The 20,532-nt window shown below is 42.9% G+C and overlaps 1 protein-coding gene across 1 annotated transcript in view; it reads left to right on the top strand.

Annotated features, from left to right (window-relative positions):
* Window positions 1-253: 253 nt before the first annotated feature.
* The window catches only part of SCN4B (sodium voltage-gated channel beta subunit 4), a 34,881-nt gene continuing 14,602 nt past the window's right edge, over window positions 254-20,532 (top strand). The window contains exons 1-2 of the mRNA XM_077249904.1: window positions 254-498; window positions 760-895. Of these exons, the coding sequence (XP_077106019.1) occupies window positions 823-895 (73 nt within the window). The 5' untranslated portion in view covers window positions 254-498; window positions 760-822. The remainder of the gene's footprint in view (window positions 499-759; window positions 896-20,532) is intronic.

Below are 20,532 nucleotides of genomic sequence, written 5' to 3'. Positions count from 1 at the left end.
ATCAGTCTTATTCCAATGAATTAATTGCATAATTTTCAGTCTTCTTCCTATGCATTAATTGCCCAATAATCATTTTTTTGCTGCAGGTGAATAAGCCAGCATGTATCTCTTTTGCACTTGTTTGTAAATAGAATGGTACATATTTGTAAATAGAGTATTGCAGACAGAAGAAGCTCATGATTCAGCTTTTGTAGTGCCCCATGGATTGGCACAGACAGTGCAGCACTTTATGCCCAGACCTTGTGCTGCCTGCATTGAAGTTGCTGCATTGTATAGTGATGGAGAGTATCTCCTACTCTCATACAGAAGACTCTGCAGACAGGGGCAGAGGCAGGGCTTAGTACTCTCCTCCCCCATTAAAACTGCAGAGATGAGAAGTCAGCAGTAGTGTATCTGCACATGGGAAGCAGTCCAGGGATAGAGAGAGGAGGACAGGAGAGAAGAGGGGCAAAGGTGGGGGGGACACACAGACACCCTGCCCTGTACCTACACAGCCAGGTAAGCGGGCAAGCTGCTGGGCACATAATGTCTGGGCCACCTGAGTGCATGCAGTTTGCACATTTATTAGCCACATTAGTGTGAGGTTGGGGGTTTATATATTTTATATTGCACTTTGTACTTATTTGTGAGGATTAAGAAGGTTCTAAAGCACCGAAATATGACTCCAGTCTTTGCCACTTAGGGCTGGCACTGCTTTATCCCTTATACAAGGACATGATGGGTATTCATTTTATGGCACACTCTTCTTATTTCCTTCAGGTTGATCATCACGGCTCTTCCATAGCATTTCGTTTGTCAACTACTTTACTCCCTTGAGAGAAAATGCCCCTGGGACCCCCGTGGGAAAGAGAATTATTCCCTTGTATACGTCAGTCATGGCTCGTCGTGACCCTGGGTAAGTGGCACAGTTGCTTTTAATAATATGAATAATTGACTAAATTACTATACTGCTTAGCAACATTGTCTACCCAGGATAATAGGAAAGTTACTTTCTGGATTCTATGTATAACTCTTCTTGTATTTAAAGTGTATCCGAATCCTATAGACGGGGACTGCAGGGGGACTGCAGGAATTAGACACTACAGGAGGGTGCGGTGTGTGTTACACGGATCGTGTGGATGGAATGCAGGTCTGACATTTTTATGCCCGGCTTGCAATATTCTGTGCAAATCTGGGACATATTAAGGGAGAAAAAAAATCACAAAGTGAGCAGATTATTTGTGCCAATGACTCAGCAGTGAGATCCAAAAGCTAAAGGCTGAGTCAGCAACAGGCCAATTTTGTCACTTGTCATAGGAGTCCGTTACCTGCTGACTGTCCCCAGCTCCGTCCATCCCTAAATGTGGCAGATGCAAATCCGTCTGCTTGGTGCATTGAGGACTATCAGATGTAGAAAACATTATTAGGTGAAAATGTATTCAGATCCCATAAATTAACTATTACCTGGCCTTTCACACTGATATATTATACCCAAAAGTGGTCGGTGCCTTAACACTTATCAGCTCATAAAAAGTGACCTTGGGTTTATTTCCCAATCCTGGGAAATGGAAATTTGGTGACTATCCATTAAAATTTACCAAAATGGACAAAGCCCCTTCTGTCCAAGGGTCTCCTACTGTACGTCTTTGAGGCAGGCATTAAAGACAATAAACATCCATCCTCTGTCTTTTCGACTTCGTGGCTGTTTAGTTTTCTGTGTTTTGATACAATCGCGCTTTATAGATGATATTTAGGAAACTCCACATTTTTCATGGTGTGAAATAAAATAATTATGTGATTAGTCATTGCAAATCATTTCCAGACTTTAAGTACATGATCACGATTTTTAATAAAACTGAAAAAGCAACAACTTTTTTTCACTAATTTGTTTGGACCATTGCAAAAATAATTCCTGGGTCCACGCTGTGTTTCTACTGCTGCTCCGGTGATTGTGCACTGGCTGCAGCGGTGAAAAGTGCTGCAGTTAATCTTATTGCTGTTCTGGTGCTAGGTGAGCCAGTGATTGGCTGCAGCGCTTTTAATATGATGTCACCACTGCAGCCTGTACACTAGGGAGATGTATCACTTGGCATGAGATGATTCTATTATTTTTACCATGTCCACAACTAATTAGTAAGAAAAAGATGAAAGTGTAAGACCCTAATAACTAATGAGTTGTCAGTGCATGAAAGTAGTGTTTCTCTGCACAGCCGCAGTTGTAAAATAATAGCTTGTAAAATGGCACTGCGATGGGGAACGTCAGAGCATTGACTTACTACATAATGTGTAACTGAACCATGGACCATGGGCAGACATATCATTGGCGCAACCTAGGCAGCTGCAAAGGGGCCCAAGAGATAAGGGGCCTATTTGCACCTTTGAATATGTGGAAGCAACAGGCAGACACATAGCAGAGGTCCTGGAAGACCAAAGACAGATAGATGGGGTCCTGGAAGCCACAGGCAGACTGGAGATGTCTGGGAAACCACAGACAAGTAGGAGAGGTAGGGAAAATCACAGGCAGACAGGTAACTGAGGAACTGGAAGCTGCAGTCAGCCAGGAGACGTCCTGGAGACCTCAGACAGGGAATTCTGCACTGACAAACTAAAAGTTTTAATTACAAGACACAGGTGTGTGTGTGTGTGTGTGTGTGTGTGTGTGTGTGTCTTGGGAGGCCTATTGTAGGACTATGAAGTTGAACATACGGCAGCACGCCAGGTTACTTGCAAAGCCCGATGTGGAGCACAAGAAAGTTTCGTGGACTAGGGTATTAGGGAGCAGAGCCCAGACCTGGGACAGGTGTGCAACAATAAGGAGGCATCTTAGCGTGCCTGTTGGTTCAGTGGTCAAAGAGTGGTACAGTGAGCCAGAGCCTGCAGCAAGTAGAGTTTCCCAAACCTAGACACAACTGTTATGAGTTAGGAGAAATGAGGAGGATGTGTGGTTGAAGCCTGTCTTGTTAAATGGAGTAGAGACCCTTGGATCCAACGGCATGTGTATGCATTATCTACAGAATGTATGGTGCACTGCACATGCTTTAATGTTCTGACTTAGGTAAGAGAACTGAGACACTGACCCTGCCAGCCTGCTAAATCCTGTAACTATTTGCCGTTAGTTACATTTTGCACTGTGCTAAGAGACTGTTCCTGTTACTGCTGGTAACTACCAAGTTCTTTGCTTTAACATTTATGTATTACTGCCCTGCTCTGTGTCTCAAGTTTGATGTGTAGCAACCGAGCTCTGTGTCTTTATTCTGTTTAATAACCGTCATATTATGATCAACTTTGAAGAGCGACAGCCAAACTCTGACCTAGTCTCTAGTGTATAGTCACTAAGCTTTGTGCCTTTATGCTGTTGTTCTAGTGCAAAACATTGTATCTCAACTCTGATGTGTAACCATCAAGCTCTGTTCCTCAACTATGATGAGTAACCAGCAAGCTCTGTTCCTAAAATATGATGAGTAGCCATCAAGCTCTGTTCCTCAAATATATGTACCTCAACTATGATGAGTAACCATCAAGCTCTGTTCCTAAAATATGATGAGTAACCATCAAGCTCTGTGCCTCAACTATGATGAGTAGCCATCAAGCTCTGTTCCTCAAATATATGTACTTCAACTATGATGAGTAACCATCAAGCTCTGTTCCTAAAATATGATGAGTAACCATCAAGCTCTGTGCCGCACCTCTGATGTGTAACCATCAAGCTCTGTACCTCAACTCTGATGTGTAACCATCAAGCTCTGTGCCTCAACTCTGATGTGTAACCAACAAGCTCTGTGCCGCAATTCTGATGTGTAACCATCAAGCTCTGTTCCTCAAATAGGATGTGTAACCATCAAACTCTGTGCCTCAGCTATGATGTGTAACCATCAAGCTCTGTTCCTCAAATAGGATGAGTAACCATCAAGCTCTGTGTCTCAACTATGATGTGTAAACATCAACTCTATGCCTCAACTCTGATGTGTAACCATCTAGCTCTGTGCCTCATCTCTGATGTGTAACCATCAAGTTCTGTGCCTCAACTCTGATGTGTAACCATCAAGCTCTGTGCCTCAACAATGATATCTAACAATTAAGCTCTATTCCTCAACTCTGATGTGTAATCATCAAGCTGTGTGCCTGAACAATGATGTGTATCCATCAAGCTCTGTTCCTCAATTCTGATATGTAACCATTGAGCTCTGTTCCTCAAATATGATGTCTAACAATCAAGCTCTGTTCCTCAACTTGGATGTGTAACTACCAAGTTGTTTGCCTTTACTGTGTTGTACAGCCACCAAGCTTTGTAGCTGAATGGGACTCTCATTCTCGATGTCATTGTTTGTCCCAATGGTCGGACACTGAGTGGCCATACAGTTATCACCTATCCATTGGTTAGGTTTTAAAAATATTTACTGGGAATTCCCAGTCAGTGGGTTCCTAACTGTTTATAGCCTTAAGAGTGTGGCGCTGTGCCCCAACCACCACCATCGTAGCGAGAGTGCACCAGCAGGGCAGGCGACCTGGTGCCTCACAGCTCCCATGGTGCAATGGTGATTCCCCAGAACAGTCTGAGAGCTTGGTGAGTTTCGTTTCATCCTTTCACTTGGTGTTGATGGTGTGCAACATTCATTGTTGCTGTGGTTCTGTGCCTGTGCGTTGGTGTGACCTCGAGTAATGGGGACTGTCGCTGGAGCGGTGGGTGGTGCACGGCACTACCCCCTTAGGATACGCTCACACTGGCGTGAATTCTCGGGCCGATTAAGCTAATGACAATTGTCTCGGATCCGAGTGTCATCTAAGCGTGATCCGATTCTTGGGCACGAGAGGACGGCAGCACAGGTGCTGAGAAGATGGAGAACTTAATTTCTCCGTCTTCTCCACTGACTCTGACATCCGAGTGCAGCCTGATGCTTCACACATACCCATAGACTTGTATGGCTGATAGTGATCGGAGCCACAATGCTGAGATTGTTTTCTCGTGTGAATCAGTGTGAGAAAATAATTGCATTTCTGCATTGCCCCATAGTATAACACTGGGCTGATAAAACATTAGCGGCATTAGATCTACGTCTGATTTTTGGATGTGCGGTCCATGTCTTTTTCTGCAGCATTGGTATATTGCAAGGGAAATAATGTTATTTGTGGTTGGGAATTAATAGATTCTCATTCATTAACAAAGGACATCTGGTCGGTAAAGTAAAATACTACAGCAAAAGGCAATGCAAATGTTCCACGTGCACACTACCTATACAAACTAAAATGCAATTCATGGTACGTTCTATTTATACAGGTGCTTCTCACTAAATTAGAATGTCATCAAAAAGTGAATTTATTTCAGTTCACCAATAGAAAGTGTGAAACTCCTATATTACATAGAGTCAATATTTCATGTGTTTATTTCTGTTAATGTTGATGATTATTGCTTACAGCCAATGAAAACCCAAAAGTCGTTATCTCAGTAAATTAGAATAATTAACAAAAAACAACTGTAAAGGCTGATTTCATTAGACTCCTACAGATATATAAATCATTATTGTATGACTTTGTGTCATTGGTATTAAAAAATGCCTCTTATCTACAATTTATTGACTTATGTATTTGACTAAAGGTACCGTCACATTAAGCGACGCTGCAGCGATATAGACAACAATGCCGATCGCTGCAGCGATTGGTCGTTGTGTGGTCGCTGGAGAGCTGTCACACAGACAGCTCTCCAGCGACCAACGATGCCGAAGTCCCCGGGTAACCAGAGTAAACATCGGGTTACTAAGCACAGGGCCGCGCTTAGTAACCCGATGTTTACCCTGGTTACCAGTGTAACTGTAAAAAAAAAAAAAAAACACTACATACTTACATTCCGGTGTCTGTCGCGTTCCCCGGCGTCCGCTTCCCTGCACTGTGTAAGCGCTGGCCCTAAAGCAGAGCGGTGACGTCACCGCTGTGCTCTGCTTTACGGCCAGCCGGCGCTGACACAGTGCAGGGAAGCGGACGCCGGGGGACGCGACAGACACCGGAATGTAAGTATGCAGTGTTTGGTTTTTTTTACATTTACAATGGTAACCAGGGTAAATATCGGGTTACTAAGCGCGGCCCTGCGCTTAGTAACCCGATGTTTACCCTGGTTACCAGTGAAGACATCGCTGAATCAGCGTCACACACGCCGACTCAGCGATGTCAGCGGGTGATCCAGCGACGAAATAAGGTGCTGGCCTTCTAGCTCCGACCAACGATGTCACAGCAGGATCCTGATCGCTGCTGCGTGTCAAACACGACGATATCGCTATCCAGGACGCTGCAACGTCACGGATCGCTATCGTTATCGTTAAGTTGTTCAGTGTGAAGGTACCTTTATTGACTAATGTTTAGCTACTTGGCTGCATTGTATCACAGATCCCTGCTGATCAGATCCGTCATGCAGTGTCCATAGAAATCTATGAGCCCGTCACATGCTGTCCCTCCAATTTTATACAGGACCCCTGCTCCCCTACAAGAGTTGCACGTCATGGATGAACTACTTGGTGACCTATGGATTGGCTATTCTTCTGTAATCAAGGTCTGTAAGGACTATGTGCTGCTGTATAGGTTCTGTGTACGTATATGAGGACTAATTTTTAAAGTTCATCTCAATGAGTTTATGAAATAATAAACAATGATTTACTAAGAGTGAATGTTAGGGAAAAATTTGACACGAGCAACACAGGCGGAGAAATGAAGGAAAAGGAAGTTCTGGTACCTATTGTTCTGGCAAAATACTGATAAAGAAGAACTGCCAATTAAAAAAAAAAAGTGGAAAATCAGGACAGTTCCTGGACCTATTGGTCTGGTATGTGCACCTATAGACCATGCTTTTCTATAGGTTTTGCATGATGGGAAAGGAACTCTTACCAAGTTCTATTGGTGGTCCATTCTGTGTTTTTGACTTCCATGAAGTTGAGCATCAGTTTGTAGACAGCTGGCAGGACAAAGAGGTTTTTGTACATAATGTTCACTGCCTAGCAGCTTATAAGTTATGTATCAGTCATTTTTTTTGCATGGGCTTCTATGGTGGAAGGAATAGGAGATTGCAAATACTACAGTGGGACTTTCAAGGGCAAACATAAAACCCTTCCGGAAGAAGCAGTGCCCTTGAAACGGACTGAATGTTGTGCACAAGGTGACGCAACTCGTGCTACTATATATCAAAGGGAATTAGAAACTGTAAACATAGGCTGATAAAGAGAATATCAAAGGGGTTTGGATACAAGAAGCCGGTCCTTGAATAACACTGAGCGAGAAATTTAATTGAGGGTCAGTCCTTCTGTACCTTGCCCAAAGAGAACTGTGATTGATGGGTAAAGCTAGGGTTTCGGTTGGAGATAGGATGTTCTTTTTTGCAATTTTAGATAGCACAGAGAATACTCCGCATAACAGGGATGTGAGCGAAGGGTCAGCGCATGAACAAAACGGGGAGCGGCGGAACTAGATTGGTGCTTAATTTCTGAAATGTTATATAAAAGACTAAAAGGATAAACCATAAGCTGGAAGTGGAGACAAGAGAACTAATCCTGTGATATTCATTGCTCTGCATCAAGAGAAAATACCAAGATCTATCTGAAAAGTCTCTGTGCATGTCACTGGGTATCATAAAAAATACCGTTTTATTAAAGCTTCAGTGCAAAGCACAAAGAGACGTATAAATGGTTCAAAACACTTAAAAAAGTACCACTATGATAGACATAAAAATCAAACTGGCCAAATGTTCCCCCTACCTCCTGTAACCAAAGGTCTCTGGCCAATGCTAAGAAATAATATAAGAAGTACATGAAATAAAATGCAATTATGTAGTGCAACAAAGTATATCGATATGTTAAATCAAGGAGTCATCCAACTGTCATGATCCAGTCCAGGGTTTGTTTCTGATTATTAACTCCCCAGGATGGTCATGCGGGGGTTAATCTTCCTTGCCTCGTTATGGGATCTGTCTGGCTATTTCAGTCCGCTGTTACCTGCAAGCAGTGTCAGTTATAGTTCCAGTCTCTGGCTTGAGCAGCTGACCCCGTTATACTCTGATTTGTCCTCTGCCCGTTTACCTATGTCCCATTCCTGTTTTCCCCTGTGACTTCGCTCGTCGTAGTATTTGCTCTCTGTGTTGTGACCTCCTGGAATTTGACTTGGCTTGTCCCCTGACCTGTTTGATTGCCTTCCGTCTCTGGCTTTCCAGCTCCCAACTGGCTCTGGCTTCTTTGGCTTGTTTCTGATCACGTGTATTGCTGTGACCTCTGGTACTTCATTCCCTCTCTGTTGCTGACCCGGCTTTTCTGACGACTCTTCCGCCACAAAGTAGCTCCTGCCTGCTGCTCTGTGGTTTCTCTGTGAGTACACCAATTTTCCTTCATCCGAACACCCTGGTGGAGGATTTGTGCTTCTGCTCTGCAGCAGGCTTTACACCTACATCAAGCAAATAGGAATAAATACCATGGAAGGTCAGAAACCCTAGGGAAAGCAGAGGGTCTGTATGTCCCCATTTTAATTGCCACGTCAAACAAGGGAACCTTCAGGAAGTGACATGTAGCGATAAGCAGTTCTCAAAACATTTACCTGTTATTTCAGGTGACTTTTCAGAATAAGACATTGTGTGTAAACAGAAGGAATAACACTATTTCTAGCCATTCTATGACTTGTATCCTGCATTTTCCCCCTTTAGGCTGTGTGCACACGTAGCAGATTTTTTGCGTTTTTTTCGCGGTTTTTCGCTATAAAAACGCTATAAAACCGCGAAAAAAAACGCTACCATTAAGCATCCTATGTAACAGAATGCAATCCGCATTTTTTGTGCACATGCTGCATTTTTTTCCTGAGCAGAATCGCAATCCAGAAAAAAACGCAGCATGTTCATTAAAATTGCGGAATCGCGGCGATTCTGCACCCATAGGAGTGCATTGATCTGCTTACTTCCCGCACGGGGCTGTGCACACCATGCGGGAAGCAAGCAGATCATGTGCGGTTGGTACCCAGGGTGGAGGAGAGGAGACTCTCCTCCACGGACTGGGCACCATATAAGTGGTAAAAAAAAAAGAATTAAAATAAAAAATAGCGATATACTCACCCTCTGGTGGCCCGACCTTCTCAGCGGCTTCCGAGGTGTGTGTGAAGGACCTTCGATGACGTCGCGGTCACATGACCCGCGGTCACGTGACCGCTACGTCAATGGAAGGTCCTGAACACACAGCATTAGGAACGGACGCCGCTGAGGTGAGTATAACCATTTTTTTATTTTTTTTTATTATTTTTAACATTCTATCTTTTACTATAGATGCTGCATAGGCTGCATCTATAGTAAAAAGTTGGTCACACTTGTCAAACACTATGTTTGACAAGTGTGACCAACCTGTCAAACAGTTTTCCAAGCGATGCTACAGATCGCTTGGGAAACGCTAGCATTCTGCAAGCTAATTATGCTTGCAAAACGCTAGTTTTCTGCGGGTATATGCATGCAAATTCTGCATGCGATATACCCGCGGCAGGAGGCGCAGAATTGCCGCGGAAATTTTCGCGGCAATTCTGCAACGTGTGAACTTAGCCTTAGAGTTGGAGTCCAGCTGCTTTGATGTCGCTCATACTCAGTACACACAGATATAAAGAAAATCCTGCTCTCCTGAGCAGAAGCAGAAGCAGTATAGTGGACATTATATAGCACTACTGAGTATTGTAGCAGTAAATCCAGCTCTGGGGTGTAACTGTGTATCTCTCTTCCCCTCTCCAAAGACTTCAATGAGCAGCTGTAACCTGATCTCTCAGTAAGCTAACAATGGTGAGTTCAGATGGCAGGGGCTTGGAGCAGAAGTGGATCATAAGAGAAGAACAAAGCAAACCTCTCTTTATTTCTTCTTTTTATAGCGCTAACATATTACGCAGTGCTTTACAGACATTACCATCGCTGTCCCCGATGGGGCTCACAATCTAAATTCCCTATCTGTATGTCTTTGGAATGTGGGAGGAAACCGGAGAACCCAGAGGAAACCCACACAAATACGGAGAGAACATACAAACTCCTTGCAGATTTCCAAAAAGTTAAATAAAAAAATTCTATTTTTATTAAATACTCAAAAGATTACATAGTCATATTTAATTACATGGGTCTCATACAATATATTGTGAATAACTCCAAAAAGTGAAAAAATAATGACCAAGGGAAGAACGTGTAGGACGGAAAAAATGAGCATCTATGATCCACATAACAAATCACACCAGATGATGGTATGCTAGTTCAGATACTATCTTATGGGCTGCAATTGCAATTCCTTATATCTGCATAACCACATCATCCTAAGTATCAAATCCTATGCTCATAATTCCCTTATATATAATTTAGTAAAGGCAATAATTAGTATAATTACTAAATTATATATAAGGGAACTATGAGCATAGGATTTGATACTTAGGATGATGTGGTTATGCAGATATAAGGCTAGGTTCACATTGCGTTAGGGCAATCCGTTTAGCGCTAGCGCTAGCGGATTGCGCTAACGCAATGTATTTGTAGGGGCCGTGTTTAGGGGTCCCGCTAACGTCACCACTCTCGCAGATCCCCGATCTGCGAGAGCGGGGAACGGACCTCGGGCGCGCCGCGGACGCTGCAAGCAGCGTCCGAGGCGCACCACAAAAGAACGGCACATCGCTAGCGCGAGCCGAAAAAGGCACGCGCTAGCAATGCGCTTCAGGCAGAAACAACATTGCTGTCAATGGGTGCGCTAACGGACCCGTTGCACGGCGTTAATTGCGACATTTTCACCGTGTAACGCTGTCCGTTAGCGATCACCCACCACTAACGCAATGTGAACCTAGCCTAAGGAATTGCAATTGCAGCCCATAAGGTAGTATCTGAACTAGCATACCATCATCTGGTGTGATTTGTTATGTGGATCATAGATGCTCATTTTTTCCATCCTACACGTTCTTCCTACACGTATTATTGATTTGCGCAATCTTTGTGACCATTTAACTTTTTGTGCAGTAGGGTGGCTCAATGGTTAGCACGGGGTCCTGGGTTTTAATTGGGCCACAGGCAACATCTGCATGGAGTTTATATGTACTCTGCACATTTGTGTGGATCTCTTACGGATACTCCAGTTTCTAGCCAAACTTTTCATATATAGTAAAAGGTTAATTGGTTACAAATGTAATTTTAACCTTGATTGTGGCAAAATATTTGGATTTTATAAGAAATTCTATCTTGGAGTATCTCAATACAAAATAACTTCATGATCCAACATTTTGAGGGATTAGTCTTGTCAAACTAATCTGATCAACTTTTGTGAGAAGGTAAAGTTCCAGAATGGATCAGGATAAGGACCTGGATGTTGACTGTCTGGGAAAAGGTTAGCACTTAGCACATAAGATGAGAACAATGGGACAAGGGGAAAACATGTGTAACTGGGTGAACAACTGGCTCAGTGACAGGAAACAAAGGCTGGTTACTAATCGATCACACTCTGATTGGGTCACAGTTAACAGTGGGATACCACAGGGGTCAGTATTGGGCCCTCTTCTTTTAATATATTTATTAACAATTGTAGAGGGCATATAAAGTAGAATGTCAATATTTGCATATGGTCAGAGAAAAGAGGGAGACACAAAAGCGCAAATAGAGTCTTAGCAAATGTTACACAAAGTTGCCCACCAAGAGAACTACTCACCTGGTGAGATTGAAGGAAGGACATATATTAATGGCGGCTGCTGCAGATCCATAGGTCAGTGCATGACCTGATTGAAACACACACTGAGGCCTGTCCCACACGTCTAGATAATTCCGGTACCGGAAAAATCGGTACCGGAGTTATCCGTGTCCGTGTGTCCATGTGCTCACGTGGCACATCAGTGTGCCGACTGGGCACCACACGGACCGTGCAGGAGACAGCGCTACAGTAAGCGCTGTCCCCTCAGCGTGGTGCTGAAGCCGTCATTAATTTCTTCTCTCCAGCAGCGTTCGCTGGAGAGAAGAAATGAAAAATCTTTTTTTTTTTTTTTTTTTTTGCGTTTGAAATAAAGATCTTTGACACCCCCCCTTCCCACCCCCTGTGCGCCCACCCGCTGGAAATTAAATACTCCTCTGGCTCCCTCGAAGCGTCCTCTCCACGCCGCAGCTTCTCCTGTATGAGCGGTCACGTGGTGCCGCCCATTACAGTGATGAATATGCGGCTCCACCTCCCATAGTGGATGATTCGAGGGAGCCGGGTGAGTATTTAATTTCCAGCGGGCGGGCGCACAGGGGGTGGGAAGGGGGGGGGGTGTCAAAGATCTTTATTTCAAACGCAAAAAAAACAACAAAATAAAGATTTTTCATTTCTTCTCTCCAGCGAATGCTGCTGGAGAGAAGAAATGAATGGCGGCTTCAGCACCACGCTGAGGGGACAGCGCTTACTGTAGCGCTGTCTCCTGCATCGCACACGGACTGCACACGGACAGCATCCGTGTGCGGTACGTGTTTTACACGGACCCATTGACTTTAATGGGTCCGTGTGATCCGTGCGCTCCCACGAACACTGACATGTCTCCGTGTTTTGCACACGGACACACGGTCCGTGAAAACATGCTGACGTGCAGAGACTCATTGATTTTAATGTGTCTATGTGTGTCAGTGTCTCCGGTACGTGAGAAAACTGACACCTCACATACTGGAATCACTGACGTGTGAAACTGGCCTTAGGTAGGAAAAAAGGATCATCCCCGCGCTGCCGCAAGAAGAATTCCAAAAATTGTAGAGGTTTCAACGTGGTTTATTCTAGGCGTTTCAGGGATCAGGTGACCCCTTCATCAGGACATACCACAAATATTGTACAAGAGTCATAGGTATACAGGGTTTAAAGAGACACTGTCACCCCCTCCAGCCGTTATAAACTAAAAGAGCCACCTTGTGCAGCAGTAATGCTGCAGTCTAACAAGGTGACTCTTTTAGTTTTTGTTGCTGATATTCCCACAATAAAGGTATTTATAATTTTGCTCAAATACCTATCTTTGTACCTGGAGGCAGGTCTGAAGCCTGCTCTTTGAAGCGCCCAACTGCAGTCAGTCATCTCTGCTGGGGCGATTGTCGCCCCCCCTCAGCACTGTTTTCGTCCGAAATCCGGCGCCTGCGCTCTGCTCTTCTGCCTGGAGCAGGCGCACTGTAACAGTGATGTTTTTGGCTTTTCGCTTGGCAACACGGACTTTCAACTCCCTCCAAAGGTTTTCTATAGGGTTGAGATCTGGAGACTGGCTAGGCCACTCCAGGACCTTGAAATGCTTCTTACGAAGCCACTTCTTCGTTGCCCTGGCGGTGTGCTTTGGATCATTGGCATGTTGAAAGACAGAGCCACGTTTCATCTTCAATGCCCTTGCTGATGGAAGGAGGTTTGCACTCAAAATCTCACGATACATGGCCCCATTCATTCTTTCATGTACCCGGATCAGTCGTCCTGGCCCCTTTGCAGAGAAACAGCCCCAAAGCATGATGTTTCCACCACCATGCTTTACAGTAGGTATGGTGTTTGATGGATGCAACTCAGTATTCTTTTTCCTCCAAACACGACAAGTTGTGTTTCTACCAAACAGTTCCAGTTTGGTTTCATCAGACCATAGGACATTCTCCCAAAACTCCTCTGGATCATCCAAATGCTCTCTCTCTAGCAAACTTCAGATGGGCCCGGACATGTACTGGCTTAAGCAGTGGGACACGTCTGGCACTGCAGGATCTGAGTCCATGGTGGCGTAGTGTGTTACTTATGGTAGGCCTTGTTACATTGGTCCCAGCTCTCTGCAGTTCATTCACTAGGTCCCCCCGCGTGGTTCTGGGATTTTTGCTCACCGTTCTTGTGATCATTCTGACCCCACGGGGTGGGATTTTGCGTGGAGCCCCAGATCGAGGGAGATTATCAGTGGTCTTGAATGTCTTCCATTTTCTAATTATTGCTCCCACTGTTGATTTCTTCACTCCAAGCTGGTTGGCTATTGCAGATTCAGTCTTCCCAGCCTGGTGCAGGGCTACAATTTTGTTTCTGGTGTCCTTTGACAGCTCTTTGGTCTTCACCATAGTGGAGTTTGGAGTCAGACTGTTTGAGGGTGTGCGCAGGTGTCTTTTTATACTGATAACAAGTTTAAACAGGTGCCATTACTACAGGTAATGAGTGGAGGAAAGAGGAGACTCTTAAAGAAGAAGTTACAGGTCTGTGAGAGCCAGAAATCTTGATTGTTTGTTTCTGACCAAATACTTATTTTCCACCATAATATGGAAATAAAATGATAAAAAAACAGACAATGTGATTTTCTGGATTTTTTTTTCTCAGTTTGTCTCCCATAGTTGAGGTCTACCTATGATGTAAATTACAGACGCCTCTCATCTTTTTAAGTGGTGGAACTTGCACTATTGCTGACTGACTAAATACTTTTTTGCCCCACTGTATGTCCCCCATCCTGATATATATACAGGCCCTTCTCACTAAATTAGAATATCATCAAAAAGTTAATTTATTTTAGTTCTTCAGTCCAAAAAGTGAAACTCGTATATTATACTGTATTGAATCATTAGAAATATAGTGATCCATATCAAGCATTTATTTTTGTTAATGTTGATAATTATGGCTTATAGCCAATGAAAACCCAAAAGTCATTATCTCAGGAAATTAGAATAATTAACAAAAAACATCTGCAAAGGCTTCCTAAGCGTTTATAATGGTCCCTTAGTCTGTTTCATTAGCTCCACAATCATGGGGAAGACTGCTGACTTGACAGATGTCCAAAATTTTTGCTGACGCTTCGTTTGACTATCTCAGCACGCTCTGGGATTCTCAAACAAAGCGTCATCAAAAAGGAAGTAGGAACAAAAAACCGTTGGCTGGTGTAGTTAGGAAAGGATGGGGAATTTTTAATTCAAGTACTATATATATTTGAACATAGTTTAGATTATGATATTAGATAGATAGGGATTTAGAATGATGATTAATTTTTATTTCGGGCCACCCCATTAATAATTGTATGTTCAGCTTTTCCCTTGTTAAAGGGTTATTCTCAAAACTACAATATAGTCTTAGAATAATGTACATATATATGTATTTATTTAAGCCAATGTAACTAATTTTTCATTCTGCCGTTTTGCACAGGCTTCTCCTCCAGGCTCTATGTGCACTCCAGTTGCGATTAGCTCCACCTTGCTGTAGTTCCAGTGTTCCTGGTGGATTATGCAGTGCAATCTCTCTCGGCTGACTTCCTGCCAGCGTAGCTCTGCTTTGCTTTACATCATTTTTCTGTTATCTGGTTTTCAGCAGAGATCGACAGTCCCTGCACTGCTGTGTTTGATGCCTGCGGCAGACTGCTCAGTGATGTAAAACTGCAAATTCTGCTCTGCTGATGCATATGGCAAAAGATACAGAGTTAAAGGGTATTTGTCAGCAGGATTTCATGCCCCAAACTATTTATATGTGCATGTAGTTCTTTCAAAGAGAAGTCCAGTAATACTTTTACATGGCCAGTCCTTTTCTCCTTTACTGAGAAATTAGCATTTGAATTGTTATGCAAAGCAGTCTGTACATCTGATGCCTTTGTCACTCCAGCTCTACTCTCCACCCTGCACCACCACTTACTGGTTTACTGATAGCTCCTTTACCTTGCAGTCACACAGCGGATAGGTTGTCAGCCTATCAGGAGGAGGCGGTGTGGGGACGGAGCATGGAGCTGGAGTGACAGAGGTTCCAGATCTACAGCTTGACTTACATATCAATTCAAACTCTTGATTTCTCAATTACAGAGGAACGGACTGGCCATGTAAAGGTATTGCTGGACTTCTCTTTGCAAGAGCTACACACACATGTAAATAGTTTGGAGGGTGAAATCCTGATGACAGATCCCCTTTAATTCTATATTTAGATCAGCTTGATGATATGCCATGTATCTATGGTGGATGCAGCCGAGTCAGAAACACAGAAATGTGTGGATGGTCACTAGCACACAGAAGAGGGAGGGAGGGCTCTGCAGCACTCAGGAGAAGCAGGGTGCTACTGATAAATATAAGAATAGGACCACCTATTTAGCTACGTGATGCTGAATTCACAGAGAGGGCAGACGGAGAGGAAAAAATACAGTAAAGGTATGAGAAAGAAATATTATGTTGGGATTGGACTGCATATTAACAGTAAGTACAATGCATTTACTGTGATTAAAGAAAAATAATGGAATTGGGAGAATAACCCTTTAAGTGGCACTAAATAAAAATACATTTCAGTGGATAATATCATTAAAGACTAAACTAGTAAGGTCAGTGAGAAATCAATACAGTACTCAGGGTCTGTCACAGTGCATTACTGCGGCTAATGGGCTGTCATTTCTGCCGGTCATACAGCCATAGTGGAGAGTTGGAGGCTGCGATGAATAATTGGGTTAGATATATGAACATTTAGCACCAGTGATACATTTTGTCGGATACATTAAAGCCCATTTCTGCAATATATTGCTTACTTTTTGTTTGCAAAGTTTGGGATTATATTTTCAGAGTGAGCTGTTATGTGTGTGTACATGAGGAATGACATTATTTCAGGCCATTATAACAGTTTTTCCCTCTGCAGGCGCTATCTCCAATTTTAAGTTTTCCCTGGGCTAGTGGGTAGAGACTATCTATTATGATGTCTCCCGTACCCAGCGGGCACAGACAGGGAGTCCTGCTCTCCTTTCTCTATGTAGCACATATTCATGGAGAACATTATATAGCAGGACTGAGCAGTAGGTTAGCTTGAATCCAGCTCTGGGGGTGAGATAAAACACTTACTAGAAAGAATAAGCCCCCTCCTCCTCTCAATAGACAGCTCACAGATTCTTCAATGAGTCGGCAGACAGATTCATTTTTCAGGTTGGATAGTGAGTTCAGGAAGCAGGAAGAGGAAAAGAAGTGGCTCAATAGTGGAGAAAGAAGCAGATTTCTCTGATAATGTAATTTACAAAGTTTCTTATATCCGCTTGTACTATTGATCTATGTAAACTTTGGTGGAATGATGGTGATCACTAAGAACTGTTTGGACCACCCACCAAAATGCCCATTTATTGCCCATGGTGTTGCAGTCCAACTGATGAAAAGGTCCAAGCAGAATTAAGACTGTTGTCACACGTGATACCTCAATACTGGACTCATTCTTTGTCTCCAAATATTCTTAGATGTGACCCAAAATACAATTCTACATTGTTCTAACCAATGCAGAGCCATAGTACAGTATGGGAATTGTCCAGTGACATCTATTCGGAATTCTGGGCTCCAAATTAGCATCTGATAGTTCATGATGTGGGTTTTTTTTTTGCATTCCATCCAAAAAGTTGGAACCATTTATGATTATTCACATGTAAAGCGCCATGGAATAAATGGCCCTATAATAATTAATAATAATACAGACATTATCATTCTTGAACACAGGCATAAGAAATGCTCATATGAATTGACCACAAGGAAACCATACGTATTCTATTCCACCTTATATAATGCATGGTCTACCCCGCTGCTCCCCTAATAATGCACCTTGAGCTTATAGGGAAATTTATCATGGCGGCACATTTTTGAAATCCATTATATTTGTGGCTCAATTACCATTATTTGCACCAAATGTATCAGTGTTGCACTATGTTTGATAAATTTGGTAAATTTGGCGCATTTTTCTTTTTTTTTTTCCCACCAAATGGAGTCATATTTGAGTATTTATTTAAAAGGTTCCGATGGCCGGAGATTGTCTAATCTGTGAAAATTGGACCGTTTATGCAAATGACACTGATCAGAGTGCGATCATAGAGTGATCCGATTTTCTCAGTTAACGAGAAGACGGAGACAAAAATGTCTCCATCTTCTCCATTGTGTCAGCGCTTGGAAATCGGACTACACTCAGATGTCCTCTGAGTGCAGTCCGATGTTTTCCACGCACTCGTTTACTTGCTTTGTCGAGTGCGATCTGAATATCGTATCAAAATCGGGCAGACGGCGACTTTTTTGGACTCTAATCTGATGCTAGAACTTGTTAAGTCTAATGTGATCAGGATAAACAAATATTATAGGGTGGTTAGTAATGACCAGGGGCCGACATATGATTGGTGCAACCTGTGTGGCTGCACAGGGGCCCAAGAGGTAAAGGGGACACTATCCCCTCCCAAGCAGGTGGGATTGTGCATTATGAGGAGCTGTTGGGCTGTGAAAGGCCCATATATTGGTTTTGCACAGGGGCCCTCTCCTGACCGTGACCCACAGTGGAGGCTGTAGCCCAAAGGCTCAGAAACCCCTGGGGGTCGGGTTGTGTATCTGTAACCGCATCCATAGGAAAATGCAGATCTTCCAACAATGTGATCTTTGCAGGGTTTTTTTTTTGCATTCACTTGTGCAATTATGATTTATTGCGATCGTGACAGCTACCTGTCATATTAATAAATGGGCAGGTGCAGAATGTATTCTTCTCTTCCGCTGCAGAGCGCCATTCCTGAAAGAGTCCGTATGGACATATTCTGAAAAGCAGGGTGGATTTTCCTGGCTCGGCAGTAACTATTTCTGGTGGATGTGTTTGCATTTTCATGCAGGGGAGAAACACGGTATTCATTACCCTTGAAAGCTCAGCTTCTGTTCACTGGCGTCTGTAGAAACGTTGAAGGTGATCGCTGAAAGGGAAAATATTGAACCTGCTAAACATAGAGGAGTTTACAAGAATGCATTTCCAGATAACAGAAAATGTTACTGTGGAGTGTATTGCATCGATTGTAGTGGAGGAAGGGTAATGCATCCATGTGCTGACTGCTACACGTGGTACGGAGGAGCACGCCATGGGCGAGGGCTGCATGGCAATGTTTGGCTGTATAGCTCAATGCATCCAATAAAAAGGAACAGTCATACCCAGGAAATCTGGAACACGCTGTTATCAAGGCAAATCACAAAAAATACTAATGGTTCTTATATTTTGGGACTTGTCACGGTATCTTGCGACTTGCTTTATACTGTCATGTACGAAGAGATTTGTCAGTTTGAGCTTTGTCAGGGCCTATCGCTGCTCTTTGCAATGGGCACCCACTCTGGCTATTAAAGGGGGTTCTAAAACTCCTAAAACTGGCACATCCCTCTTTGACTTTTAAAGGGAATCTGTTTTTTTTTGCTATGGAATGTGAGAGGAGCATGATGTAGTGCAACTCTGTGACTGTCTTCCGTAAATAATTTATATTTTTAAAATATTTTTTAAAATACAGTACTATAAAGTGATCACTTTATAGTGCTTATTCTTATTGTATGTCTGTTTTTTTTTTGCTACCTGGTGAAGGCTGTGCTGTAAAAATAGCAGCCGAAATGCATTGTACTGTATTTTAAAAATATTTTCAAAATATAATTTATTTATTTTTTTTTTTCCTTTTTTTTGTTTTGAGAAAATAAATGAATTTTTATTAACATTTTTTCACTGTCTTCAGTAAGGAAGGGGGTCTCAAACTGTCCCTGGAACTGGGACACTAAATATCCTTGTCCCGGGGGTACACCAGAAGGTAGAGAGGTCCGAGTCTCTGACTTTACTATGCTCCTGTTAAACCCTGATCTGTCCCCTCACCCAACCCATAGGACAGAAATATAAGGTAAACAAGACACAAAGACAAAACAGGCATAACAGAAAACCTCTATCATACAAAAGCACTAACCAATAATAGGGAAAAAATTAGGGACAGGGAGGAATAAACTAAATGGGAAAAGGGAACAGGAGATAAACACACGTACTACAGCAAACCACACAACACCACTGCAATAACTCTACTCCAACCACTTTGCTTTAGCACACAGCACAGGAAGACAAATATTTTGCCAGCAGGGGCAAGAAGGTCTAATCAGTTTTTATAGGAAGAGGTAATGACCAGATCAGAAGTAGCTGAAATGGGAGCTGCATGTTTCTGACCAGCATAGAAAGGGTTGTTAACCTCTTCAGCACCAGAGGAAGCTAAATCCATTTAATATGGGACACAAATCACACCATTTCTAAAGAAACCCATGAACTGATAAAAAAAGTGACTTATTGGAACAAATGGAAAGAGAAGTAAGGGACAGAAGAAAAACTCTACAAAAAGAAGGCACAAATGCAGTAATGAATAGGGCCCTTAATTCTTTTTATACTGCTGCATAGGAGCTCATCCATGCTATTAGGGTTGTGCCTATTGATGATTGTGTTGACAGGCAGCAGAATTATGAATGCAGCTCTGGGCTGTACAGGCTGTTATCCACAATTTGTGCAAACTTAGAAAAGGCAATGCAAGATATTTACAATCTTTATCAACTTTTTAAGTTGGAGGAAAACAAACAATATATCCTCTGTTGACATATTTTATGTGAATATTTCAATGTCAGCAAAAATGAGAAGCATTAAGTTGTGCAGGCACTTAGGGCCGAGGGTAAATAATTAATAAGTGGTAGCGGCGGCGGCGCATCTGCATCAAAGCTGGATCCAGTGCCGGAGCACTGTGTAAATATCATTGTTGCTCCTGAACCAATTTTCTTTCCAAAAATATCAAAACCTAGATAGCTTTATATTTATAGTCCTGTGGCTGCCGGCTATGAGCCATAAGGAGTCTTAT

This window comes from Ranitomeya variabilis, chromosome 4, assembly GCF_051348905.1.
Source record: "Ranitomeya variabilis isolate aRanVar5 chromosome 4, aRanVar5.hap1, whole genome shotgun sequence".
In the NCBI taxonomy this organism is placed as follows: Eukaryota; Metazoa; Chordata; class Amphibia; order Anura; family Dendrobatidae; genus Ranitomeya; species Ranitomeya variabilis.
This window is presented reverse-complemented; position numbering and strand designations above follow the sequence as displayed.